Consider the following 27938-nt stretch of genomic DNA (forward strand, 5'->3'; position numbering starts at 1 on the left):
GTCTCAAAGTAAAGAGGACTGGGGATGTGCCTCAATGGTAAAGCACCTCTGGGTATTCAATTCCCAGTAGTTAAAAAAAAAAAAAAAAAAAAAAAAAAAAAAAAAAGCAGGAATTTTAGTTTCTGAAACTTTGAGGTACCATATTAGTTCTGCTCTGCCTGCCTGGATTTTCACATGAGGGAGAAATAAATTTGTATGCTGCTGAAGCTATTGGTGCTTGGATTTTCTCTTACTTGTAGCTGAACTTAATATGAGCTCATTTTTGCTTACATGTATGTCTGCCTTCCTATGAAGTATAAAATCCCTGCTTCCTTGTCAATGACAACACAGCACTGTGTCTGGAACATAGTGGTGCCAGGCAAGTGTCTATTGACTGAATATATGAATGAAAGAAAGAATGAATGGCTAACAATTGACTAGAGAGAAGTCCAAGGTGAAGTGAAAAAGACTTTGTGCCAGTGGAAGGGGGGATCCCTTCTAATTTAACTTCAGCGTAAGACTTTAAGACAACATTAATTCTATAAATTAGTGAGCATTTATTCTATTTCAGGCACAACGTCAAGTGATGTTCTTATGGTAGTGCAAAAGACAGACAAAAATGTCTGCTCCCATACAGGTTGTACTTCAAGGGAAAGACATAATAAATAAACGAGAGTATATCAGGTAGTGCTAAGTCCTATGATGAAAACAAAACTTCTCTTTTTTTTTTTTTTTTTTTTCTTTTTCTCATGCTGGGGATTGAACCCAGGGCCTTGTGCTTGCTAGGCAAGCACTCTACCAACTGAGCTATATCCCTAGCCCCAGAATACAACTTCTTGATGGAATGAACTACATTAGACTGGGTGGTGAGAGAAGGTTTTTATAGCAGAGAGCATTTATGCTGAGACCAGAATGACAAGAAGTCCAGATCAGGAAGAGGGACATTTGAGGCAGAATAGTAAGTACAAGAGACCTGAAGTACCTTTTGTTTAATTTCTTTCAATGAAGAGGCAAAGGCCTTTGGAAGTATAGTGAGTGAGTGATAATTTTTTTATTAAAATCTTTTTTATTTTTACAGACTGCTGGTATGCACTCAGGTCATCAGAGTCCAGGACCTGGGTGCCAAGTAAGAAGCTGGACCTTATTGCAAGGGCAATGGGAAGCCACTGGAGCCTTTAAGCCAAGGATTGACCTATTCTGACTTACATTTTTGAAGAGTCAGTCTGGTTCCCTTAAGGAGAATGGACCATTGGGTGGTAACAATAGAAATCAATAATGTTTTGGTTGTCTATTTCTATGTAGCCACATCTAAAAATTACTACCTCAAATTTACTCTGTTAATTTTCTCACTGCTTTGTGGGCCAGGAACTGTGGGAAGGACTCAACTGAGCAGTTTATCTCTGATTCATGATAGCTGGGGTGACAGAAGCCAAAGGATCCACTTCCAAGATGGTTTCTTCTTACACAGGTGTGATGCCCTTTTCTGGACCTTTCTCTTCCTTCACATGGCAACTCATTCTCTACGTCCTATTCATATGGCTTCTCACAGTCTGCTTGTCTCAGGGAAGTTCTATTTCTTACATGAAAACTCATTTCTAAGAGAAAGGAACCCTACCCAGTATTCCACTTGGAACTGGTCCCACATTGCTTTACTTCCTCCATGCTCATTGGTCAAAGCAGTTAAAGAGCTCACCCAGATTAAAGAGAGTGGAGAAATAGATCTCATTTACCCCTGGGGGTGCAAAGTCACTTTACAGAAAGACATGATAGGGAGGGAGATACTGTTGACGCCAACTTTGGAAAATACAATATGTGACAAGTGAAGGGCCACTCCAGTAATTCAGGCAAGAACTGATGGCTACTTCGATTTGTCTGTTTGCAGTGGAGAAGAAAAAGTGGTGGATTCAGAAGGTATAACAGGAGATATAGGAACTATAAAGCACTAACAAATGCATCCAAGTGTTTGTCAATTGAATTACACTCTATAAGATTACGTGGATGAGTGTTACCCACCAGCAACAAAAGTCAGTCACAAATACATGTGATCTCTTCATAGGACGTATACATGATTGTCATGCTTCAAAAATGTGCTTTGTTTTAATGCATTGGGTTGTTAGGGCAAGGAGTTAATGAGGCCTGGATATCAGAGATATAAAATGAGGTGTAAGTGTAGACCTGTAGACTATGATGGCCAGGGCTTGCCATGTCCTATAACTAAGTGTGCTTCAGAGGATAAAGAGGGTCTAGCAACATTATATTTTCAAAGGTTTCATGGAAATGTGTGCTTTTGACCACAGAAAGATCTGGGCAGTTTTTACTTTACACATTTGGTTAAGTGAAAAGATAATGTTTAAGGTATATACCAGTGTATGTGAAAAAGGAGCACACTTGGGAGACAATAATGCTGGGAGCTCTTTTCCCAGTTTATTACATGAAAGAATTATCCAGAAACGTGCCCAGATTCACCCACTGAGTTATTGATAGAGTTGGTGCTAAAAGACAGGAATCCTGATTCCACTATGGGATTCTTTCCACTGCATCACCTGCCATTCTGCCCAGAACACAGCTCTGCTCTGTACTGTGGTCATACTGAACCCTTGCTATTGCTCAACGGACTTTCGAATAGTGCCAGAGGCTGCTAGAAGAGGTTGTAAACAAATCATACCTGTTCCCACTACTGGAAAAATAACTCTAAAATGTGTTTCGCTAATTTGACTCAGTTGCATCTCTCTGTGGAACTGACAGTACATAACGTTCATGTGAAACATCCTTACAGTGAGACCACTTACTATGTGACTAAATGTGTCATAGACTATTTCTTAAAATTCACAGACAGCCTAAGATTCTGTCACCCTGTAACTCTCTGTTCTTACATCTGTACCAAAAAAAAAAAAAAAAAAAAAAGAAAAGAAAAAAAAAGCTCACGATCACCAGAATCTTTTGGATTGGAAAGTAAGAAAAGCAAATTGGTCTTTACTGTACATAGTGGAGACAGTGGAGTTACATGTATATTACAGCCAATGTTTGTACATGCAACTTCTATTTTATACGTATGAATGCATGATTTTTATTTTTGTTTTCCCAATAGTTGAATTGGGCAGAGTTCCACTTCACACATAGGTAAAATTTATATATTCTAAATATTTTAATTTCATTTTAACTACTTTTAATTTCTTCAATATTTTCTATAGCCAAATAAAATGCAATAATTTGCTTCTATTCATCTTTTTTTAAATAAATTGAGCATTCTTATTGTAAATAGAATTGGCATTTGTGCCACTCTAATTATATTTACTGGAATGAGATTAATGGCCCAAAGATCCAATATTTTCCCATGCTAGGTTTTGTTTCACATTTGAGCTTATTTGAACAGGTATTACCTCCTCACACACTTAAAGGATCTATAAAATATTGCTCCTTGATCCCTGCATAAGAAGCAATTTGTTGGCTTTAGTGTTGGAAGGCAATACCTTGGGATTGGTGCCTGGGAATGTGTAAATCTTGCCCGTGGATTTCGCTGTCTGTTCAACAAGATTGCACCACTAAAACCTCACACCTTTATTATGTTTCATATGTTATATTGCACTGACAAGTTTAACTGCATCCAAGACTGGGCCAGGTGGTGTTTAAATCCCAAATACCTTAAAATTAGAATGCCTCAGGCAAGAAAAACTGACTATTCAGTAGGCACAAGTTGTAAAATTTCAGGCAGAACACGTCAAAAATCAGCCTTTTGGCCATAGATTTTTCTAGCACATTTACATTAACCTTTATGCATCTCATAAGGCTTTTAAAACAGATGCTTCAACAGTGTTTTTCTGTTGTCTTCATTAAATATCAATATTAATTAATTATTTTGAAAAATCCCTTATAGAATCCCAGGAGCTATACCCCTCCCCCTTACTTAAAGCACTTTCTCTTATGCCTAAAAATTCAAGTACTCTCTTAACCAAGTGCAGACTGAAATATTTCACTATGGATTTGAACAGGAGCCAAGGCTGACGATTAAAGGAAAAGTTCTCCCTATAAAAGGTTTATTGTCAGAGCTTTCTGAAGATGTGGACTTTTCTAATACAGGCTACCAACATTTTCACAAACATTGATGCAGCCCTCTCCACCTCCCCTAAACCCATGATTCAGGTCCTTTTCTCTTAGGAATGCTGTGTCTAGCCTTTGACCTTCTGGATAAGCCAAGTCTATCTAACTACTCCCTCCCCCATCAATATAATGTATATTATAAAAAGGAAAGGGGGATGGGTAGCTTAGTCCTCAGCTATTGGAAAAGTACTTGAAATTCCTTGCATTCCTTTGCATTTAACAGCATGTTTGCCTAATCACTGGCTTATTAGGATTAACACAAGCCATTGCTTCAAATTTTTTCTTGAAAACAAACTGACTTCTATAGATTCCTAGTTTTTTATCTCTGATATCGGCCAAGGGTGAATCTTTAAGTAGCTGCCCTAATTGTGAAGAGACATTCTGGTAAAATATAAAGTTAGAAATAAATGACCTGTTATAATACGCTAGTCAGTCATACTTTGTCTTGCTCATGAATTTACATGTGGGCAGCCCATATTATGGGCTGTTTTCATTTAAAGGGTTTCTCTTGCCTCTTTTGAATTGATACGTACAATAAATAACCTGATTACTAAAATGATCAATTTTACCACATCTATCTCACAGAATGATGGAGAGGCTTTGAATTCTTATGAAAATAAAGCATTTTTTAAAAATCACTAATTTAGTTTCAGATTTCCTCTTATGTTTCATACAATGCCTATTTTCAGTATATATTTTCCAGATTACTTAATATGTGAAGATTTTTCTCAAAAGATTTTCAGAGACAATCATTGTCCTATTTTCTTTCATAGTTTAATTCATTACTATATCCCAATAAAGCACCTAAGATAGCTCCTGACATATGGTAGGCACTCAATAAATCCTGTTTGAAGACTGAATACATCAGCTAGATTGCTCCCAATAACTTGAGATGGTTTCTAAAAATATTTAACAGCATACACATAGATATTAGGTAAATATTTCTTTATTAAATGATTAATTCCATAAATAATTTCTTTTCACTGAATATAAAATTAAATCATTTACAAATTATTCCAGTATTACATTTCCCCTCCCCCCAAAAGCTACATTTTGATAAATAAAAACATTCACTCTTAAAACACCTGATTTCTGTTTGCAGTTTCGAGTGCAGGTAGCTGCCTCTAACGGACACTCACAGAGTGTCCCCCTCAGGAAGGGAGGGAAGGCCCTCCCATTTACTTCTGGCAAAGGACAAACGAAGGCTTTCACTGCCCAACCAATCTTATTATCTCTATTACAATTGTAGAACCCAAAGGAAAAAAAGCCTAGAGAAAAATACGCTTAGCAAATAATTTACAAACAGAAAACAGAACGTCATCAACACCACAAGCTCCAAAATGAAGCAGTAAGATGTGCTCCAATACTATGAAGCAAAGTAATCTCCAATCGCGGCTGCATTAGTGTCCATCTGAACCAGCCCCCTTGGCAGTTTGAAAATACCTCAATGCTACTCAAGAATGAGCAAGGCATCCCTTCTACGAGAATCCCTTCACCCACACCGCCCCCACCCAGTCTCCGTGACTCTTACACTCCAAACTCTCCTTTGTCCACCCTTGCACTGGAAACCCTGGTAGAGTTTAGTCCCTAAATTTGTGAATGTCATTGAACAGCCTGTAGAAGGGAAATGCTGCCTCATTGGCATGTGGGCAGTTGTAGTTGCATTTGCAGGACTGGATCATCATGACGTTCTTGGAAAACGTCTCCCCATCTTCGCAGCGGAACCGCATCTTGACAGTCCTGGTCTGCTGGGGCGTACAGCATCGACCGTCCACGCAAGAGCCACAGTACTTGGGCCGGTACTTCTTCACACTCGAACATCCAGCGTAAGTATACCTGATTGGTTCAAGGGATTTCTTGGTCTTGCTGCATTTCTTGCCCTTCTGTAAGAAAGAAGCAGAAAGGCAAGTCAGGGATAATATTTCTCTTTTTGAAAGACGGGTTTTCATCCCACCCGCTTGCAGGAACAGTCTCCAAGGCACTGAAGGAACTTACTTTCAGGCTGCTGTACACAGACTGTCCACAAGGCCGCACTTCACAGATCCGGGTTTCTTTCACAAGGCGGCATTCAGGGTTGTCATTGGTAACTCGTGTAGAGATACCAGTTCCACAGGTCTTTGAGCACTGGGACCATGAAGTTGTTTGAACAATACATTTCTGGCCATGCGAAGGGTTGTAAAGGATCCGAGGTTCCATGCCAAAGACTAGAGAGAAACAAAACGAATTTCTCAGAGGCATGTTGACACACACAGATCCAAGTACTCGTACCTAAAACTTCAGACTAGGAATGTTTCAGTACAGTATTTTAAGGGCTCAGTCTACTTACCAGGGAGCCGTTTCAGCAAGCCTCCTTTTCCAACTGCAATTAATTCATTGTTTCTCGTTAACTCCACCTCCGAGGCATCAAATCCCAGCCCCTTGCTGAGATCATCCTGGTGGTCCCGGGGGCCCTTGCCACCATCCTCGTCACAGACCCACTCCTCACAGCACTGCCCGGTGACTTTGACCAGTCGGGGATTGGGACAGCCCAGGTTGGGGAGAGACAGTTCTTGTGGACACAGAGGAATGCAGCCCACTGCGCCGTCAATACAAGTGCACTGATGTTTACAGTTGGGCTGGAAGCTTTCCCCGTTCTGATAGATTCTGGAGTTATATTCACAAGGTCTGCCCTCTGACTGAGCTGCAAAGATCACCAAAAGAGAAAGGGAGAGAGGATAAGGTTAAGATTCGCAACCATGGCCTGAAACTCATGCATATTTTCTGCTGTTAAATTCAATTTATAGTAAAGTTCCCTACAATTCCCCCGAGACTCCAGACCAGAACAATAAGTTAGTCAGGAATCACTTTTCCGTATGCGCTTTTCGTTGGGCCCAGACACACTGAATTGCATTCCAGACTGCTGAAATCATGTGCCTTTCTGCCAAGCTACCAACAACAAAGCATCACCATACATGGTCTCAAAATTACTAAACTTCTGGACTATGGGGACTATTATTTTTTTAAAGGGGCCAAACCACAAGCATCTTACCTCTGCAGATCCCCTTCAGAGCGGTGGAGCTGGCGCCGAAATTGCATTCCAGTCCCTTGGTGTGGTCGCAGGGCTGCATTTTGCTGCAATCCTCGTTGAGCTGCTTGGCGCAGACCTTGCAGCAGCCGCAATCGTCCCTGACCAGCCCGACTCCCGGGGCGCACTTGGGCACCTCCAGGGGGCAGTGGCAGGCGGCGGGGCAGGTGGAGAGCGCCTGGAAGCGGAGAAAAAACGAAGTGAGCCTCGCTGCGGTGAGCAGGAGAAGCGCCGAGGCTGCCCTGGGAAGGGGAGGGGGTCTCTGATCTGTCCAACCCTCCCGGCCACCCCAGCGGCTGCGCCCACTGAAAGGCCCCAAAACGTCTTCTGGGGGCTTAAAGAAACAGCTACTTCTAAACGCTTCCAAACTTTTTGGTCTAGTTTTTTTCTTGACGTGGGCAATCTGGGACAAGGGAAAGGGACTGGAGAGCCGACGGGGAAGCGGTGGCAAAAGAGTCCAACTCACCAGCCTGGTCAAGTGAAGAAGGGTGACGGCTACGGCGAGCGCCCTGGCGGTGCGGGAGCTCATTGTGGCGCGCAGAAGGAGCTGGGGCGAGCGCGGCGGCAAAGACGCCAACAAGCTGGTGCACAGAGGACAGGCCCGGCGCAGCTGGGTCTGGGCTGTGGGCCGGGTGGGCAGCGAGGCGAGGGCCGAAGCGTTGAGCGTCTGGCTGAGGGCGTCCTTCTCTCGAGGTCCTTGCCGAGGAGGCGCAGAGGGTGCGGGCACTGCTCCGGGGCGCTCTCGCTCGCGGTCTGACCAGGCTCCCGGAGCCCGCCTTTTATACCGGCCAGCGGCGGCGCCGCGTGTTGCAGTGACGTCGGCTCTGTCTGCGCGTTCCAGAATTCTCAAACATCTCAGGAATGTTGGTTGGCGCGGGCTGCTGCCAAGCGCCTCCCCTGGCTCCATTGCACCTTTTTTTTTTTTTTTTTTTTTTTTTTTTTTTTGATCCCGAACCCATCAAGAAAACAATCCGTTTTTTCCACTTTAAATAACGACTTCCATTTGGGAGGGATCCTTTGGCCGTGATGGTGGTGATGGTGATGGAAGGGTCGTAGAGGGGCGGAGGGGATAGTTCACAACTTTGCCAGGACTGGGAGGGTGGGAGGACCTGAGAGGGAGGAACAAAAGTCGTTTTGTTTGGTGATGCCGGGTTGACCGGGCAGTCACGGAAGCCCATACCCAGGAAAGCAGAGAGCTGTTTGCTTGTTTACAGCGAAGGTGAGAATCAAGTTATCTATTGAGAATCCAGCGGGGAAGGGGAGTGGGTCTCTGAGCCAGAAATCTATTTGTGGACTTCAAAGAGGCATGCTCGGATCAAGTCCCAAAGCTTTGGCATGATGTTCATTAGCCAAGTTAAGTGTATTGCAAATTAATACCCACAGTGGCATTTATGAATGAGAAGGGGGAAAACATCAACTTCCCTCATCGTCTGGCAAATTCCCAGGCAGAGGTCTTCCCCCTCCACCACCCCCCTCCTTGGTATGTAGTACTTGTTTGTTTTTGGAGGTTCCCACTTTAGTTCCAGCCCACTGCCTGGGTTGGAAGTCCAAGAGGAAACTAACTCTGGGAGTTCTCCGGGAGGCTGACTTATACTTCCTCACGGATGCGGGAGACCGGGTAAGCCCTCCCAGCCTCCCTCCGCGGGCAGCCGGCGATGTGAATTAAGCAGCCAGCCAGAAGTCGAGGGGACCACCGTGGAGTGATTTGGCTTGAAATCATCACCTGCGAATACTGCCAGGCCAAAACAGATTCCAGCAGTATGGTTATGCCCTGATAGATCTCTGGAAAAGGCAGAATCTTCAAGCTGAAAGTTTTGCAGAATCTCTAATTTCTTTCTTTGGGAACACATGGAAACCTTCCATTTCAAGTCAATTGCAATGCCTTTCTAAGTGCACAAAAATAAAGAATTTAGGATGTTGCCTTCTGTAATAAAAATGCCAATAGATTTTAAGATCCTGCTCTACCCTGATGCACACAGTAGATGACCCCTCACAAGGCAATTTACATGAACATCATCAGTATGTTAGTGTGGTTTACTTTTCCTAAAAGTTTCAAAAACTATCTCCTGTGTAACTTAAAGAAAAGCATGTCAGGCTCCCCTTTGCATATGCTTTAGTATAACCACTCTTTATAATATTTAGGGCCCTTCAGTCCTCACATTTTTTCAGTCTTGCTTAAGGAGGCCTACAGTGCTGACTTTCTGTAAATTATGAGAAGCTATTGGGATGAAAACACTCCAGGGAAGAGAACTGTTGCAGGAAAGAGTTAAGTTCATTCATTCAAAAGTGCCCTTTCATAAACTGAAGAGGTATTTGCTGGAGGGAGTAGGCTCTCTGGGGGTGGGGACTTTTCAAGACTATGAATTGTCAGGTGTTATGCAAATAAAGAGAGAAAAGTCTGGGCCATACCCCCTAGGACAAGCCAATTCATCAATTATTAGAAAATATTTTTTTCATTCTGCCTAGTGTTTCATTGTGTGTGTGTGTGTGTGTGTGTGTGTGTGTGGAGGGAGGGGTGTCGGGCACAGTACAGGGTGGGAGGAGGTGATGGAGAAAGAGAATGGAGAGGAGGGTTTCTGGCTTCTGCTGTGGCGTCTTTTCTATTTGACTTCATGGTTGTAAGTATTTCCAGATGGTGAATCAGACACCAGACGTAACAATATTTCCATATTTGGGTATAGCAGTAGCCTGCGTTTTTAACATTTTTCTGCCTCTGTTATCCAACCACAAAGCATTCTTGACAGCTTCAAATGTTGTTAAATATAGACTTAACTTCTGTTCCCAGAGCAGGAAATGCTTTGGAATTCCTTGTTTTTCACGCAAATCTGTCTATCATGATTTCAAATAAAATTACAGTGGATGATCCAATTGGCCCTATATACCTTGTTCCTTTATTGGGGGGAGGGGGAAGTAGCAAAGAGATTCAGTTTACTGCCCAGCATTCAAACACACTCGCCATTCCAGAGATTCCTTTAAAAATCAGATTAAAGTTTTCTAACAAGGGTGTGTGGGGTTTTCCTTCTGAACTTCAACAGGGAATCTTGGAGAATGAGTTTGCCCCAGAGGAGAAACTTAGAAAACTACCGTCAGCTGCCCATTTAAAGCAAGGAGTAAGTGGTGGGAGGGGAATGGGAAGCTGGAGCTTCAGGGCCAGGAGGTGGGGGAACCGAAGACACTGGTGTAACCTATGTGCTCAGTCTTTCTATATACCATATCCTGGTACGCCTGCTAGTAAAAGACTACACCAGGCAAGAAGAACAGCGGATCCTCACGTCCTGCCTAAGGACCATGCAGAAACCCCGGACGTCCCGTCGCCTTCTCGGCTGAGAGCGCTGGATCAGTTCGTGTTGAGAAATAGGAGGGGAAATGTGGAAATGTTTATGAGTAAGTATTACTTCGGGTCTTAATTCTGCATGGCTCTTTTTTGCTCCCTCCCCCAATGTGGGTGCCCCAGGAGGGAATAACGGGCCGCCTTGTTTCCTTGGGTTAAAAGCCTTGGAGAAGGGGCTGTTCCTTCTGCGGCTACTGACTTTGGGCTGAGCGATCGGGGAGTCCCTTTCGCAGCTGCTGGTGAATTTTAGATTACCTAAAGGGTTCACTGGCAGCAATTGAAAACAACTATAACCCTAAGCCTGGTGACTCCAGTTTCCTAGCCATAGTTCCCAAGTTTCAGTGTGCATCTGAAGCACCTGGTAGGCTGATTGCTAGGCCCCACCCCAGAGTTTGTGATCAATTACATTTTAACAAGTCCCTAGGAGATGCATGCCGCCGGTACGGGATCACACCCTGGGAACCACTACCTAGAACAACGGAAGTGTGTGTATTTGTGTGTTTATAATCAGAAATTGGCCTGCACAGCCAGTCGCACAACTCCATGTTTGACAGCCACCTAAATAACAGAACAGTGTATAGTGTTTGCTAGCATCCAGCTTTAAGGCGGCACCCCCGCGCCATCCATTGCTTTCCAACACCTTTCTCCCCTGGTGCCCTCTTCTCGTTGGCGTGATCGCCAAGACAACCAGCGGAAACCAGGATTATGGTGGCGTCGGCGGCGGGACCTGAGTGGCAGACGCGGGGGTAGGACTAAGTCGGCCCCGGGATCCCGGCGGAGACAGAGAGCCGGGTCCGCGCAGTGGGAGGGCGCGGAGCAGGAGTACAAGGACCCGCGCGAGCACCCGGAGGCGCCGGCCGCTTGCTGCAACCGCCCCCTGCCGGCCGCCCGGCCTGCGCGCCGGCAATCCCCGCAGTTGCCAGGACTCTAGGTTTCCGGCGGCGCGCGGCACAGGACGTTTCCAGCCCCGGCCCATATTTGGTGAAAGTCTTTCAAGACTCCGTCATCCAGCTCCGGGGGGCGGCGGCGGCAGCCCTGGGAGCGGGCAGGGCACCCGCACAGCTGTAGCGTTCCTGAAAAGTGCACCGCGGCCGCCCACGCCCAGGCCTCCGGCCGCGCGGGATAGGGAGCGTGGCTGGCGTGCGGGTCTGCGGGCAGCCTGGGAGACCGCAGCCACCCTCTCCAACCCGCACTCCTGGGGGATTCGAAGGAGGCCCCGCGCTGCGTGGGAGGCTGGCGCGGAGGGCGCCTCGGCCCGATTGTGTCACTTTTCCCGTCCACCCTGCTGTTGACTCGTCCTCCCAGCGGGGCAGCGAGTTGCCGCGCTGTGCCAGACTTAAGAGGGTACGCCCAGGCGGAGGGGTGTGGGGGCTCTGTGTCTGACGGTAGCGTTTGCTCAGTCACTGAGTGACCCCAGCAGGGATGTGGAGTTGCTTTGGGGGAGAGCTCCAAAAGGATGTGGTTTCTATTGTCTTCGAAGGAATACAAGCTAGAGGGATACATGCTTTTTTCTCCTGGTCTTCCACAACCCTTCCTCTCTTCCTCCTCAGTTCCCTGTAGCCTTGGGTAAGCTGCTCATCGTCTCTGAATCTTGTATGGTTCATAAGCAAATGAGGAAAGGAGGTAGCAGGTAGTAAAACTGGAGCAGTCCCTTTCAGAACTAAATCTCATGTCTCTGTCTCTGTCTCTCTGTCTCCCCACCCCAAAACACCCCGCCCCATGGAGGAATCAAACACTTGTACAGGGCTCACTCTATGGGCACCGTTTTGAAGGTGTTGTGTATGTTGTCTCTAATTGTCCCCTGCCCTATTGAGGCAGATTCTCTTGCTAACATTTTTTTACCTATTTGAGGAAATGGAGGCACAGAAAATAAGCGTCTATACAGAAGTCACTCACTTAGCAGGTAGCAGAACTGGATTTGACCCAACACATCTTAGTTCAAACAGGTGTGGCACTAAACCCCTGGACTTTATTGCCTGCCCTCTATCTCTTACCTCAGATATTCAGGCCTGTCCCCTTTCCTGGAACTTTCCCTTTATTTAACTTAATCGTAATTTATCCACGTAGTCTAGGAGAAATGCCTCAGCTAGAAAAATAGTTGATAAATTAACTGAAGCTGCTACTCCTTAAGAATTGCTTATTGTAGGGGGTTTCAGGAGAGGGAATGGGTTTCCATTTAACAGAAAAAACCTTCATACAAACAGGTTTACAGAGTGAACTTTTAGGCACCTTGGCAGGCTAGTGGGGAAAAAAGTACCTCAGGGGTTCTTCTGACACCTCCTAAGCCATATTGATCAAGCAGTCCCTTTTACTTGAGTAAGGTTTGGCCTGCTGAGAATTAACTGCTTTTGTCACTGAGTTAAAATTTCTACGTCTTGCACTTGATGGTTCATCAGTCTCAGTGATCCTCAAGGATGGAGGCAGCTTTTAACCTGTTTCCACTCCCCCACCCCAAACTATATGAGTACAGTTACCTATATATTTGAGGACAGATTTTTAAATTTTGGTATGGGGAATTGAACCCAGGGGCACTGCACCACTGAACCACACCCCCAGCTCATTTTATTTTTATTTTGAGAGAGGGTCTTGCTAAGTTGCTCAGAGCCTTGTTAAGTTGCTGAAGCTGGCTTTGAAGTTGTGATCCCCCTGCCTCATTCTCCTGAGTCACTGAGATGGTTGGCATGCACCCCCACACCTGGTTCTGAGGACAGATTCTTCATAACCCCGATTTATTCAAAGCTCGTGATATGTCGTGAATGCTAGGCACTGGTGACATAAAAAAGAGAGCTTTTAACATTGAACTTCCCTTAGAGGACTCCAAGGTCTGTTGAAGAAGTGGATATGGTGTGTTGCGTGCTTCACTGCCTCAAGAACTGGGGTGGAACTACCCGTCTGGGTCTGAAAGGATGAGCAAGTGTCTGATAGCAGGCAAGAACATTTGGGGAAGAGGGAACAGAGCCTTGACTGGTCTGATGTGGTTGGACATACGATTCCTCTGGAGTACTGGCAAGAGAGGTCAGCTGGGACCTTCTGCCAATGGCCTTGCTTGTCATGGCATTGGGTTGTTGACTATGGGCAGTGATGAACCATATGAGGTTTTTGCCTTTGCTTCTTCATCTGTAAGATAATGGGATTGTCCCAGGTAAGACACACACACACACACACACACACACACACACACACACACACAAGTTCATGAAGGATTAAGCTCTGTAACAAAATATCATGCCTGGAGATTAGTGCCAAACTTAACTTGGTCTAGATGTTGGGAACCATAAGTAGGCGGACTGAGTGGTTGCCAGGTGAAAATATAGGCCTGTTTTCTCTTTTTAAGAGGAAATAACCTGGATTTTGTGTGTGTGTATTGTGTGACATTTTCACATTTTTAAAAATATTGGCTATTAATTGAAATATTAAAACACTATCCCAGCTGATTGTTGGAAAACCAAAGAAATCAGTATCTGGGTTGCCAATTGTGATCTCCAGAGGGCATATCTCAAAGAATCTGTCCTGCTTCAGTCTTTTGTAACTCCCAATTACCTGGTATCCATTTAATTGTCAGTTGGACTAGACTTTATTTAAAAATCAGAGCTGCCACTTAGCTCTTGATTGTCAACCAAATTGGAAAAAGTGTATTTTTATTATTTTTACTTTATTCACTCCCCAAATAATAGTCAGTCTGCCTTCTTCCTCTTCCCCTGAATTAGTGTTGTAAACAGCTGGCATTGCCTTGGCAGCATGATAGGAAGCACCTTTAAAAAAATTTTTTTTAGGGCATCCGTATCCAATGGGAACTGTATCTGTTTATTTCCGCCACCTGGCATCTGTCCACAGGAAGCCAGGCATTTCTATCTAAATCCCTTACCTTACAGAACTTCTTGTCTTGTGATAACACAGAAACATTTCATTGGAAAGAACTGGAAGGCACCTCTCCCACCCCACCCTGCAATCCATCTTCTAGAACTGATTGAGCAATATAAAATACAGTAATTATAAGTCACTATCAAGTAGATTGGCTCCAGCAAGGAATCAAGAATTAACCTTCAGCTCTTGTGTTGTCTTATTTCTGGAGATACCTGTCTCTTAATTGCCCACTTAAAACCACACATACCACATTCAGAATATAGAAAGGATTTGATTTGGGAACAGAAGATGAGCACACAGATTCTACAGAGAAATTGAAGCCATTTATTTGTGCTAACTTTTTGCAGGTTACAGGGATTAAGTATAAGGGAGAAATCCAGCAATTGGGCTGATTACTGTAATAAGACATAAGATACATTTAACATTCAGCACAATGCCTGACACATAATAAGTGCTTAATAAATTATAATGACTCCTACTGCTAAGCACCATGATTACCTTACTTTTACCACAATTAGCATAGAATGAGCTAACCTTCTCTAGAGAATATTCTCTATTCTTTAGGTGAACTCTGATTATAAAATTGGTACATCTCTTTGATATGTGGTAGACTCGTGATTGATTACAATGATCCATCCATCCCAGTATTTGGGCTTGCACTAGAGCACCAGTGACCATCCAAGTGGCCCTGCCTGTCATGGCATTGCCACTTTGCCTATAATCAGCAGTTATAGTTTCCTCATCTGTGAAATAATAGGATTGCCCAGCTCAAGCATCCAAAAGAATCAGCTAGGTAAAAAAAAATGCAGTGCCTAAGGATCAGTGCCAGCTGCTACTTGGCCTTAGCACTGGGGAGCCATAGGGACATTTGGGACTATCTGTGGAGCATGGGTTTTGCCTACCATGAACTAGGTAGTTAGGATACATGATCTTAGCTGATCCCTATAAAAACTCTGTAGGGTATTTTATTTCCATTTAAAGGATGAAAAAACTGAGGCTTCTGAAAGTCAGTAACTAGGTGCAAGGGCACCAAGCTGTTTAGGTAGAGCAGTATATGTTTCCAAAGGCCATTCTTTTAAGGAACAACATGGTATTTGCCCTCCAGGAATCTACTTAAGTTTAGGAACTTGCCTGAAGCTTCTTAACTTTCCTTTAGCACCTGAATGTAACTCTGTCACTTAGATATTTTCTAGATGTGTCTTCAGCTTATTTGTGTTTTCAGCAATTGTGGATCCTCATTTCTTAATGAGTGTTTGGTAATAAATGAGTTAAATAATAAAAATGGGTTCCCTCCCTTGGGCCCTTGCCTGAGCTTGTACCTATTTCCTCTAAAAAGAGAGAGAGAGAGGGACAGAAATGTGTCAGAACAGAGGAGGAGGAACTTCTCAGAGATTGAGAGATACTTCTGTTGTAACTTAGTCATCACCATTTTCTTACCTGAGGCAGACGAAGCTGCTACCTCCCACGACCTGTGGTCACCCTCATAACACGGTTACTAAGCACAGAGCCCTCCAGGCACCAGCCAAGTACACCATGTGTGTGCTTTTTTACAAGGTGCCCCTAAGCCTTGGGGTTGAGGTTGGAGGTGCCCTAGGTTTTCGCAATAAAGAAAAAGCACACAGCAATTTGAGGTTAGTCCCAGGTACTTCTCTGAAATATTTTACCCTCTCTCCTTTGGTTAGGTTTTAACTTTGAAAAGAAAAACAAACAAACAAACAGCAACAACAACAACAAAATGTTTTTAAACATTTAATTCCTAAAGGATAAAGACAATATGCTTGAAATTTTTGAGGTTCCAGGAAATGCTGCCAGGGGAATTATAAAATGTGGAATATATACTAGGGAATTGTTGACCAGAAGATGGATGGTTTAGTTCAATGTAATAAAAGTGATATGTGTGGCAGGCTTCATGCTAGATATCAATGCAAAGAGGAATATCTGGGCTTTGCCATGGTGATTCTCACAGCCCAGGGCAGATGTAGATGCTTAAACAGATAAAACAGTGTGGTGAATGGATGTTCCACAAGCAACTTTGGAAGTGCTGACAAGGGAGGTCTACCTCTGAGACCCACCCTTTAAAGATGCAAAGTCTTGGTTGATTTGTGTATTTTGATAAATGAGAGGAGTCTGCCACGGTTACTCTCTAATACACATGTTCCCTTTGGAGATGGTGACTGCAGAGAATATGTGCATCTTCATGGGAGATTAGTAAACCCCTAAAGTAAGAACCTTCAAGAGAGCCTCTTCAAATGTGTTGATTACAGAGGAGACCAATCCTTTGGGTGCTGGTGGAAATTATGATCACTACCAATCTTTCCTTCTGAGGGTTATGGGAAGGCGAGTGACATTTACAGAGCACCTGCCATAAGCTGAATGCTTTATAGGTTATCTCACTTAATGTTCAAGAGATTCCCTTGAAAACAATTAAGAATGTGAAAGGAGAACCCACAAAATGGCAGAAAATCTTTGCTAGCTATTCTTCTGACAGAAGATTAAGAAGATTAATATTCAGAATATTATATAGAGAACTCAAAAAATTTAATGTACACATACACACAAAACAAATAACCTAATTAATAATTGGGTAAATAAACTAAACAGACACTTCTCAAAAGAAGAAATACAAATGGTCAACAAATACATGAAACAACAGTCAACATCTTTAGCAATTAGGGAAATGTAAAGCAAACCTACCCTGAGATTTCATCTCACTCCAGTCAGAATGGCAGCCATCAAGAATATAAACAACAACAAATGCTGGAGTGGATGTGGCGAAGAAGGAAAACACGGTTGGTGGGATTGTAAATTAGTAAAACCACTATGGAAATCAGTATGGAGGTTCCTCAAAAGACTAGAAATGGAAGCACCATAAGACCTAGCTGTAACTCTCCTCGGTATTTTTTTTTTTTTTTTTTTTTTTTTTTTTTTTCAGTGCTGGGGTTGAACCCAGGGCAAGGCAAGCACTCTACCAACTGAGCCATATCCCCAGCCCTCTCCTTGGTATTTATCCTAAAGAATTAAAGTGAGCATACTACAGTTATATGCATACTCATGTTTATAGCAGCACAATGCACAATAACCAAACTATGGAACCAGGCTGGTTTGTTATGACTTGGATATGAGGTGTCTCCCAAAAGCTCCTATTAATGCAGGAATATTCAGAGGTGAAATAATTAGATTATGAGAGCTGTAACATAATCCAACTATGAGCAGAATGACTGTGTGTTAACTGTAGGCAGGTGGGCTATGGCTGGAGGAGGTAGGTCACTGGGACATGCCCTGGCAGGGTTCGTATTGCCTGCCACCCCTTCCCCTTTCCCTCATGCCCACACACCCTGCTTCCTGACTTTGCCAGGGGCTGAGCACCTTAACTCCTCTGGGTTCTTCCCCTATGATGGGCAGCCTCACCCTGGACCCAAAGCAATGGAATTGGCAGTCTGTGGATTGGGACCTCTGAAACTGTGAGCTCCAAATGAACTTCTCCTCATTTAAGTTGTTCTTGTCAGGGTTTTGGTAGCAGCAATGCAAACTTGACTAAAACAGAGTTTTATTCAGTCATAAAGAGAGTCCCTTACCTCTACTCTACTGAAGGAGGAAGGAAGGGAAAGGGGACATACTGGGGAATGATACTGACCAAATTGTACTGTAATTTTCCTGTGCACATACAAATACATAATAATGATTTCCAACATTATGTATAAATATAATCACCAATAAAAAATATGGGGAAGTTTGTTCTTTGCTTGTAGATGACCCATTCTCTCTCAAGAGTACTCTCTGCTTGAGCCTTACTTTGATTTTTATTTATTTTCACCTCACTTCCACTCTTCTGTCACTTATAATAGAGTTCTCTTGCATGGCTTTTGGTGTCTGACTTAAGAAATATATATATGGGGGAAAAAAGAGGCTCCTCTGAGATGAGGACAACTTTCTATGCTTTAGGAAATGGAGATTCAGAGAATTTTAGAAACTTGGTCAAGATCGGAGAATTAGAATATGACTGAACAAGCATCTAACCGGGCCTGTCTGACCCCAAGACTCAAGTTCCCCTACCTTTGTGAATACTTTTCCTGTTTTTTAAAATCACTACCCCCAAGTTGCCTTTATAGAGCCAACCCTTTAAACTTGCTTTAGCACTTTCAGATCCATTGGTGTTGAGTCTTGAAGTCTTTGAGTCACTGGATGACTCTTCAGCTTCTAAAAGCTGCAAATTAAAGTGAATGGGATCATTGCTGTCCTGTCAACAGAACAAGCCTGGTAATCTTAAGTCTCTGCTCACACCTGCTTCTTTGCTAGGACACCATATGTGGTGATTTAGATAGTAGTGATATCTGTTTTCCAGTAACAGATGACAGGCTGCAGAAAATGTGGTGGAGTATAACTAGAAACAACAAAGGAAGCATGATTTGGGGATGTTGTATTTGAAAGACAGATAGGAGGTTCGGTGACAGCTGAAAGCTACACTCGAGTACTGTGCTGTACTGGGCGGAGTACTGTGGTGTAACCTGGAAGAGTGTCTTGGGAAGGAAGTTAGGTGGCTGTCTGAAGAGGGTGTTGAACAGTGCACTGAGGTGTGTGTACACTCGTGTGTTGTGTGTGTTAGGGAGGTAAGGAGGGAGGTGTGGAATGAGCAAGGGAGTAAGGGCTCATGAACAAAAATAGAAAGTATCAGGCACTTAGGGGAAGAGAGACTGAGCTTTTTTAGAGGTCTTGAGGCCACATGTAAGTTCAATGGGTACCTTTCCTGCTGTGGGATGGCTTCAGGTTAACTATTGGGTTTTAGTTTCTTTAGCAGTGATCCAGGCAAAATAATATCTCAGAGTTACTGGCAAGATTGAGTGAAATGTTAAGGGTTGACTTTTCGGAAACTGAGATGTGCCCAATAAATGTGTCAGCCTGGGATTCATGCTTCAATCTGAATTTCCCACAGAGCCTTGGAAAGGTGAGTGTTCAGTAGTGAACAGAGATGGTGAGTGGTTGGTGTGAGCATGGGTGCCATGGGTGGTGGCAGAAGGACAGACTGAGTAGGAGTGAGGTTCTGAAAATCAGGCCAAGCTGAGAAGAGCAGTATGAATTCTGACATTCCCCTGGATACATGGTCCTTTCTGTTACAACTCATCTACACTCCATCTTCCTTTCATTTCCTAGGCTTGTGGCTCTACTGTTTTGAATAGAAAAGAAGTCCTGGAGTTCCAGCACAGGAAAGGTGACCAAAAGGGTGGGCTTTCAGAACTGCCATTCTGCAAACACTGTTTCCAAGGGCTGCAAGGCTGGGGCTAGGGAGGGAGGAGGATGGGAGTGGAAACAACCTCACGGAAGACTTCTGAAGTGACTTGAAGTGAGAATCATGACCATTTCCATCTGAAATTACTTCTCCAGTTATTATTACTTGCTAACCATCTGAAACCAAATGGGGTTAATTTAGCACCACGCTGGAAATCTTACAACATGACCCACATCCTCGGGCCAGAGACATCCAGGTTTTGATCCTTTGAAAATGCCTCTTTGGAACACACTTGGTGTTGGTTCATAGGAACTTAGAAGTGTGCCGAGCTGTGAGTCATCCCGTCTGCTTCCTCCCGCAGGACCGTGGGAAAGGGATGGGCAGATCAGTTCAGATAAAACCTGGACCCACCCAGACTCTCACTGAAGGCTGGAAACACACATTAGAAAGGGTTTTTAAAATCTAATTGAATTCGGAAAAGAGATAACAAGCCTCTTCTTTGGTTTTTACTTGGATATGAAGTCTAGTTTTGTTTCCTGCAGTCTCCAGTCTCTAGTGTGGCTGATATCTATGACCCTTCAGACTTCTGGAGGGTTCACGCCTGTCTTTTAAAACACATCTATGAAATGATTGCATGGTGCTAGGGTTTGAGAATACCGAGTTGACTACAATGTGGTCTCTGACATTGAGGAAGGCACAGTCTAGAGGTGTGAGAACTGGTGTAAATACTGTGTATATATATATACTGTGTAGTGGGTGATTTCATAAAGGTGCAGTATTACAGGAGCTGCTCCTGGATTCTTAGCTGAGCAGGGCCCCACACTAGGGATGCAGTCTTCTTACACTGGTTAATGCTGTTCTTGAACTTCCAATGTTTTCTCTGTAGAGCTTGGAAGGGCAAGCTACGTTTTTCTTTGCTTCAGATTTGACTGTGCTTAGATCAGTTATCAGCATGAGACTTAAGGATCCTCTAACAGCCTCTCATTCTTAAGGGTTTGGATATTTTTATCCAAGGGGGTCTTTCCACTTTTCCTTAGCAAGCACTCTAGGACTCTGAATGTTTGTAGCCTTCTGGGTAAACTTGTATCCAAACTGAAGCTAGTGGACTTGTGACTTATACTCTTGGCCTTACCTGAGGTGGTGCATGATGAAACTCAGTTTCTGTAGTATTGTTTTAAAGGTGAATCCAGTTATTAGAAACCTTGTCACAAGGGAAATGGACAAGAAGGGAGTGCATATGGGCACACTCCATGATTCCTTTACACTTGGTGGCCTTTAAAAGTATTGTTTGATTCCACCATTGTTTATGAATACTATCTAGCTTTATTTCCTATCTTCCATATTCTTCGGTTTTAATTTTCTCTTTTTGTTTATTTTCTTAATGTGGAAACCGAGGCACTGATTTAATTTTTTTAATTTCTATTTCAAGCACTTTCCCTCCTTTTAAAATATGCATAGATTTCCCTCTACTCCTATTTCTATTGCCTCTCACAAATTTTTATATATTATGCTTTTATTTTTGTACAGTTTAAAAGATTTTCTAGTTTTCTTTTTAATTTATTTTTGAATCTTGGAGAATTTAGAAGTGTGTTACTTAGGATCCAAATATTTGGAAACTTTCTATGTGTCAGTTATTTATTTCTTGTTTAATTTCTTTGTGATCAGAAAATAAACTATATATTTTTTGAATTCTTTTACATTTTTTGATGCTTGTATTATGGCCCAGAATATGGTCTATCTTGAAAAAATGTCTATTTTGCTGTTTTGGGTGAAGTGTTCTATAAATGTCAATTTGTTTAAGTTGTTAAATAGTATTGTTTAAGTCTTCTATATACTCATTGATTTTTTTTATGTACCTATTGGTTTTGATAATTGTGAGAGGAGTATTGAAATTTCTGACTACATTTGTGAATTTTTCTGTTTTACCTTTTACTCAGGTCAGTTTTACTTGATGTGTTTTCAACTTCTGTTCCTAGATGCATAAATATTTAGAATCACTGTGTCCTTTGGATAAATTGACCCCTTTTAAATTATTATTTTTAACTATTTGGTACTGGGATTGAACCCAGAGGCCCTCGACCTGCTGAGCTACCTCCCCAACCCTTTTTATTTTTATTTTTGAGACAGGGTCTTACTAAGTTGCAGAGGCTGCCTCAAACTTGTGATCTTCCTGCCTCAGTCTCCCAAGTAACTGGGATTGCAGACATGTGCCACCAACCTTGGTTTTACCTTATTTTGAATAAAGCATCTCTTGACATATTCTTTGTTCATTAAAGCTATTATGATGTTCTTGAAAATTCAGCAATCCTCCAAAATTCATCTCCATTAAATATACATTTTTTTGAGACAGGACCTTGCTAAGTTGCTGAGTCTGACTTTGAATTTGCAGTCCTCCTGCCTCAGTGTCCCAAGTCTCTGGGGTTTTAGGTGTGTGCCACCATGCCCAGCCCTCCACAATTATTAGCCAGTGTATTCTCTGTGCTAGTTAATTTTTGTGTCAACTTGACTGGGCCACAGGATACCCAGTTATTTGATCCGACATTGTTCTGGGTGTGTCTGTGAGGATGTTTTGGGATAAACTTAACTTTTAAGTCAGTAGACTAAGTAAAGCATATTGTCCTCTCCAATGTGGGTGGAGCTTTCTCAATTAGTTAAAGGTCTTAATAGAATAAGACTGACCCTCCTGATAGAGAAAATTCTTCCTGCATGACTGTCTTTGAGCTGGGACATGGATTTTTTTCCCTGTCTTTAGAGTCAAGCTGACACATTGGTTCTCCCTGGGTCTCAAACCTGTTGACCTTGGGACTGGAACTACATCATCAGCTCTCTTGGGGCTGCAACTGGCCAACAGCTGATCTTGGGTCTTATTGGCCTTCATACTTGCATGAGCTAGATCCTTGTAATAAGCCTTTGTCTGTCTCTGCCTCTGTCTACCTCTCTATTTTAGTCAGCTTTTTCACTGCTGTGACCAAAAGATCTGACAACAACAATTTTAGAGAAGGAAAAGTTTATTTGGGTTCCAATGGTTTCAGAGGTCTCAGGCTGACAGCCCCATTCTTCAGGGTAGGACCTCATGGTGGAACAGTGTAGTGGAGGAAAGCAGCTCAGGACATCACACCAGGAAGCAGAGAGACAGCTCTGCTCAATAAAATATATACCACAAAGGCACACCCCCCCAGGGAACAACTCCTCCAGCTATACCCTCCCTGCCTACAGTTATGGCCCAGTTAATTGCTATCAGTGGATTAATGCACTGATTAAGTTAACCCTATCATAACCCAATCATTTCACCTCTAAGCTTTCTTGCATTGTCTTACACATGAGCTTTAGGGGGACGCATCATCTCTAAACCATAACACTGTATACACACACACACACACGTTTTGGATTCTATTTCTCTAGAGAACCCTGACTAATCTATACACCCTCCTTATCCCAAGCAATACTCTTTACTCTGAAATCTGCTCCCTACTCTGGTTCTCTTTTGGCGTTTATTCCTTTATTTTTAACCCACTTGTATCTTTATATTTGAAGTGAGTTTCTTGTAATTTGGTTGTGCCTTTTTACCCAAAGTGATGTTTTGCATTTTTGAATTGAAGTGTTTAGACCATTCACATTTAATGGGATTGTTAATATAGTTAGGATTATCCTATTTCTGTTTTCTATTTGTTCTATCTGTTTTTTTATTGTTTTTTCACTTTTCTTGGATTGAATTTTTTAATATTACATTATTACATTTTACTCCTCTTACTGGCTTACAAACTTTACTTTGTAAAGTTTTTTAATATTTCAGTGGTTGTTTCAGGGTTTGTAGTATGCGTTTTAAGTTTGTCACAGTCTACCTTCAAATGACATCTACTGTTTCACATAAAAAGACCATACCACGGGAGCCTTTTCAGTTTTTGCTTTGTGTTTTATTTCTACATGGATTATAGAGTCCACAATACATTTTAGATATTTTATCATTGTTTAATTGTTAAACAGTCAATTATCTTCTGAAAGATATATAAAGTAAGAAAAAGTCTTTTATGTTTACCCATCAACTTGCCATTTCTCGGGTGCTTTTCATTCCTTTGTTTGGATCCACTTGATATTATTTTTGCCTCTGCCTTATGTACTTCTTTTAATGTTTCTTGTGCAGGTATGCTGGTGATGAACTCTGTCACCTTTTGCATGTCTTAAGAATGTTTTGTTTCATTTAATTTTTTGTTTTGAAACAATACAGAGCCACAGGAAATTGCACAAACAGTACATAGAGTCAATTCTGTGTAATCTTCATCCAGCTTTCTCCTTGGTGGCATCTTATTTGTTATCAAAGCTAGGAAACTGACAAGTAGTTTTGTTAACTATTCTACAGACCTTCATCAACTTCTTTTTTTTTTTTTTTTTTTGGTACCAGGGATTGAAACCAGGGATGCTTTACTTCTGAGCCACAGCCCCAGTCCGTTTTTTTTTTTTTTTTTTTTTTCTTCTTCTTCTTAAATTTAAAGACAGGTTCTCCCTGAGTTGCTTAGGGCCTCACTGAGTTGCTGAGGCCGACTTTGAACTTGCAATCCTCCTGCCTCAGCCTCCCGAGCCACTAGGATTGCAGGTGTGCGTCACCATACCCGGCTTCACCCTCATTCTTGACTGCATATAGGATTCTAAGTTAGCAGTTTTTTTCTTTTATTACTTTATAGATGTTGCCCCATTGCTTCTGGCTTGTGTTGTTCTGAATGGAAATATGCTGCCATTCAAAAGTTTATTCTTCTTTATAAGATTTTTATTTATTTATTTATTTATTTTATGGTGCTGGGAATTGAACCTAGGACTTTGTGCATGGGAGGCAAGCACTCTACCAACTGAGCTATAGCCCCAGCCCTCAAAATACTTTAATTTATTACCAGTTTTAAACAATTTGATGATGGTGTGTGCCCTGGTGCAGTTTTCTTCATGTTTTTGCCCTTGGTGTTCTTGGATCTGTACACTTTAAATTTTTATTAAAATTTGGGGAAAATCCAGCTATTACTTTTTTCAAACAGTTTTGGGTCTTACTTAAGTGCATTCCCTTGATTGCACTTGGAAACTCCAATTTCATGTGTATTAGGTCTCTCATAGTTTTTACTAGCTTACTGAAACTCTGTTTATTTTACTTTTAGCCTTTTCTTTTTTCTCTGTGTGTTTCATTCTGAATAATTTTAATGCTCTGTCTTCAAGTTTATCTATTTTTTTTCAGTGCCAGGAAATTCAACCTAGGGCCTTGTGCATGCTGAGCTATATCTTCAGCACTAGCCCTTATTATTATTTTTTTAAATGGCAGCAGTGATTAACTCTGCTATTAATCACTTTGGTTGTATTTTTCATCAAAGACATTATAGTTTCAACCCTGGAAGCTTGATTAAGATCTTTTAAAATATCTTCCATGTTGCTAGTTAACATGCTGAATCTTTCCATGTCCTCGTTGAATATATGGAATACATGTATAATAACTCTTTCAATGTACTTGTCTACTGATTCTATTGTGTATGTCATTTATACGTTTGTTTGCACTGATTAAACTTTCTTTTATTTTACATATTTTTTCTGCTTATTTGCATGCCTGATAACCTTTGACTAGCTGTCAGACATTGTGAATTTTATCCTATTGAGTGCTAGGTATATTTACATTCCTAAAACTATCCTGGATTTTGTTCTGGAACACAGTTAAGTTTCTTGGAAACGATTTAATCCTTTCAAGTTTTGCTGCTAAGCTTTGTTAGAGACAGAGCAGCATTTAGTCTAGGGTTAATTTGTCCCCACTACTAAGGCAAAACTCTTCTGAATACTGCACCTGATATCCCATAGTTTATGAAGTTTTCCATTCTGGATGCTGGGAACACAAAATATTTCCAACTCTATCTGTGTTCCAAGTATTGTTTCCTCTGTTTCTTTTAGGTAATTTGTCCCCCAGCCTAGGGTAGTCTCCTCACCCGGATGCACTGATGGATACTTAGTTGAAAACATGAGGGGTGTCTTTTTCAGGTCTGTGGAGTTTTTTCTGTGTGCGGTTCTTTCTTGTCCAGTACTCTGCCATTACTTACACACTTTGGCTTCAAGCAGCCAGCTCTCTGATCAGCTGGCCTAATCTGATGGCTGACCAGATTCCCTCTGACTGTGCTGCAGCCCAGGTACAATTTTCAAGCAGTCGACTGGGAGTGATTGTAGGTCTTACTTCTTTTATTTCCCCCCTCGAAGCAATCACTGTCCTGTGCTGTTTGATGTCCTATGCCTGCAAAATGTTTTTATATCTTTTTATATCTTTTGTCTGGGTAAAAGATATTTTGTTTCATGCAGGAAGGTAAGTCTAGCCATCATTTCTCCATTTCGGCTGAAAGGGGAAGTCTTGTAAATGGAACTTTGCTAAAGAAACCATTGGTCCCCTGAGACAACTGTAACAAAGTACTACAAACGTATATTCTCTCACATGTCTAGAGGCTAGTGTTTTGGAATCAAGGCGTGAGCAGGGCCACACTACCTCTAAAGCTTCTAGGAAAAAATTCATTCCAATCTGTCTGTCTGTCTGCACATGGCCCACTCCTCTGCACCTGTGTTTCTGTGTCCAAAGGATTAGGAATCACCTCAAACCAATATCACCTCATCTTAACTTGGCTACATCTGCAAACACCCCATTTCTATATAAGATCTCATTCACAGGTGCCAGGAATTAGAATTTCAACATATATTTTTTTTGGCAGAGGGGAGGCACAATTCAACCTGTAACAGAAAATTGTGTTCTTTATGATTAAATAATATCTGAAAGAGGAACAAAGATGACTGGTATTTGCAGTAAACTGTTAAAATACCCTGCATGATTAATCAGCTTTTAAATATCTTCAAGTATTATGACAGATTAATTTCTAAATAAGCTCCAGACCTATCTTTTCTTAAATATGATTTGTTAAAACAGTGAGATTATTGCTTTAAAATTTCTCATTTTTGCTATTTTTAAAAAATGGTTTTTTTGTTTGTTTATTTGTTTTTGGAATTCTGATTTATCTGAAGGATATTTAGGAGTTAGAAGGAGTTCAAACTGGGAATTGTAGAGGTTAGCTGCTGTGATGCTATCTTAAAGTATCATTTTGCCTAAGGATAAAAATATGTAGTCAATTATAGCTTCATTATTTGGGGGGATTAGAAGCAACTCAGTCAAAGATGCTGACCCTTGGTTCCATTTATAACTTCTTTAAAAAAAAAAAAAAAAAAAAGCCACAGAGGGAATCATTCACCTGCTCTTCCAGCAGCTAATAGAGTGTAGTTCTATGAGCTAATACCAGTGATGGAGGCATGATCAAAATAGAGGTCATAAAAGTTTACAGTTTCAATAGACTTTCCTTAGTGTAACAATAAGTGTTTAATCATGCCTGTGAATGCACAGACTTTCTGTAGTGAAGGCAATTCTGAGATCACCCTCATTACTTTTAATATGCTGCACTATTTTAGTTTTGATTTTAAATATGATTTTCTTCCTACCTAGAATCTTGAGAGAACAAATATCCTGGTACTTAATATACTATCTCAGTAAATATCTATACTAGAGATGACAGCAGAAAATTGAAGAAGGAAAGACAAAATGAATGAATGATGCCCCAAGGAGGTTGGTATCATGTCTACAGCCACACAACTAGTGAGTGATAGAGTGGAACTAAAACTACTCTCACAGGTCTCAAGTAGTTTTCTTTACAACATCTATATTTATAATCTCTTTGAATCTCAGTTCTCTTTCAACATTATAATAATCTTCATGAATAATTATTGTTAACACTCAGCATTCTCTTTCTAGTAATTTCCAAGTACTTTTAATATTTTAATTCATGTGGTTCCAATTCGGTAAGGTAGGCACGATTATCCTTACCTCACAGGAACTAAAACATGCTCAAGCTTATGTCTGGTAAGTGGTCAAGCTGATATTGGAACCCAGGCAGTCAGGCAGTCAGGGACTAGGGTCTATATGCAAATCACAATGGTACAATACCTGAAATGCAGTGATGTTGTCTTTTTGTTATAGTCGTATGTGAGAAAGAGTAAACTGATATTTAATAATACAGAATAACATCATAAAATTTTATTGTATAAACATGTATTTTTTTAAAAAACCTCAGTTAATTTTGTGTTCAAGATGCCCATTCATTTATTTTCCACCCAAAATACAGAATTAATAGGAAACATAACAAAATTTATATACTAATATTACTTGGAAGTATACAAAGTTATATACTAATATGACTTAGAATAATTAAAGATATTCCTTGGATATCAAACACTTTTTGATGGTTGGTTGACAATGTTTTTATAAACAATAATCAGTAAGTTAAAATTGATTCTTATTTTCTCCAAGGGAGTTAAGTCTCATTCTTTTCATT

General features: G+C 41.6%; 2 protein-coding genes and 1 long non-coding RNA gene across 3 annotated transcripts in view; 2 read left to right on the top strand and 1 right to left on the bottom strand.

Annotated features, from left to right (window-relative positions):
* The window catches only part of Znhit6 (zinc finger HIT-type containing 6), a 114495-nt gene extending 111629 nt beyond the window's left edge, over window positions 1–2866 (top strand). Inside the window, exon 9 of the mRNA XM_047560839.1 lies at window positions 1058–2866. Coding sequence (XP_047416795.1) covers window positions 1058–1109 — 52 coding nt within the window. The 3' untranslated portion in view covers window positions 1110–2866. The remainder of the gene's footprint in view (window positions 1–1057) is intronic.
* A 2141-nt stretch (window positions 2867–5007) lies between these two features.
* Window positions 5008–7906, bottom strand: Ccn1 (cellular communication network factor 1). Its single transcript, XM_047557386.1, has 5 exons — window positions 7608–7906; window positions 7106–7319; window positions 6404–6757; window positions 6073–6281; window positions 5008–5960 (listed from the first exon to the last, which is right to left on the bottom strand). Exons 1-5 carry the CDS (start codon window positions 7668–7670, stop codon window positions 5658–5660), a joined length of 1143 nt encoding a protein of 380 aa, XP_047413342.1. The 5' UTR covers window positions 7671–7906; the 3' UTR covers window positions 5008–5657.
* A 2383-nt stretch (window positions 7907–10289) lies between these two features.
* LOC124958479 (uncharacterized) overlaps window positions 10290–27938 on the top strand; it is a 49248-nt gene continuing 31599 nt past the window's right edge. The window contains exon 1 of the long non-coding RNA XR_007103893.1: window positions 10290–10525. This is a non-coding gene — a long non-coding RNA (uncharacterized LOC124958479). The remainder of the gene's footprint in view (window positions 10526–27938) is intronic.

Source organism: Sciurus carolinensis, chromosome 1, assembly GCF_902686445.1.
Source record: "Sciurus carolinensis chromosome 1, mSciCar1.2, whole genome shotgun sequence".
Taxonomy (NCBI): domain Eukaryota; kingdom Metazoa; phylum Chordata; class Mammalia; order Rodentia; family Sciuridae; genus Sciurus; species Sciurus carolinensis.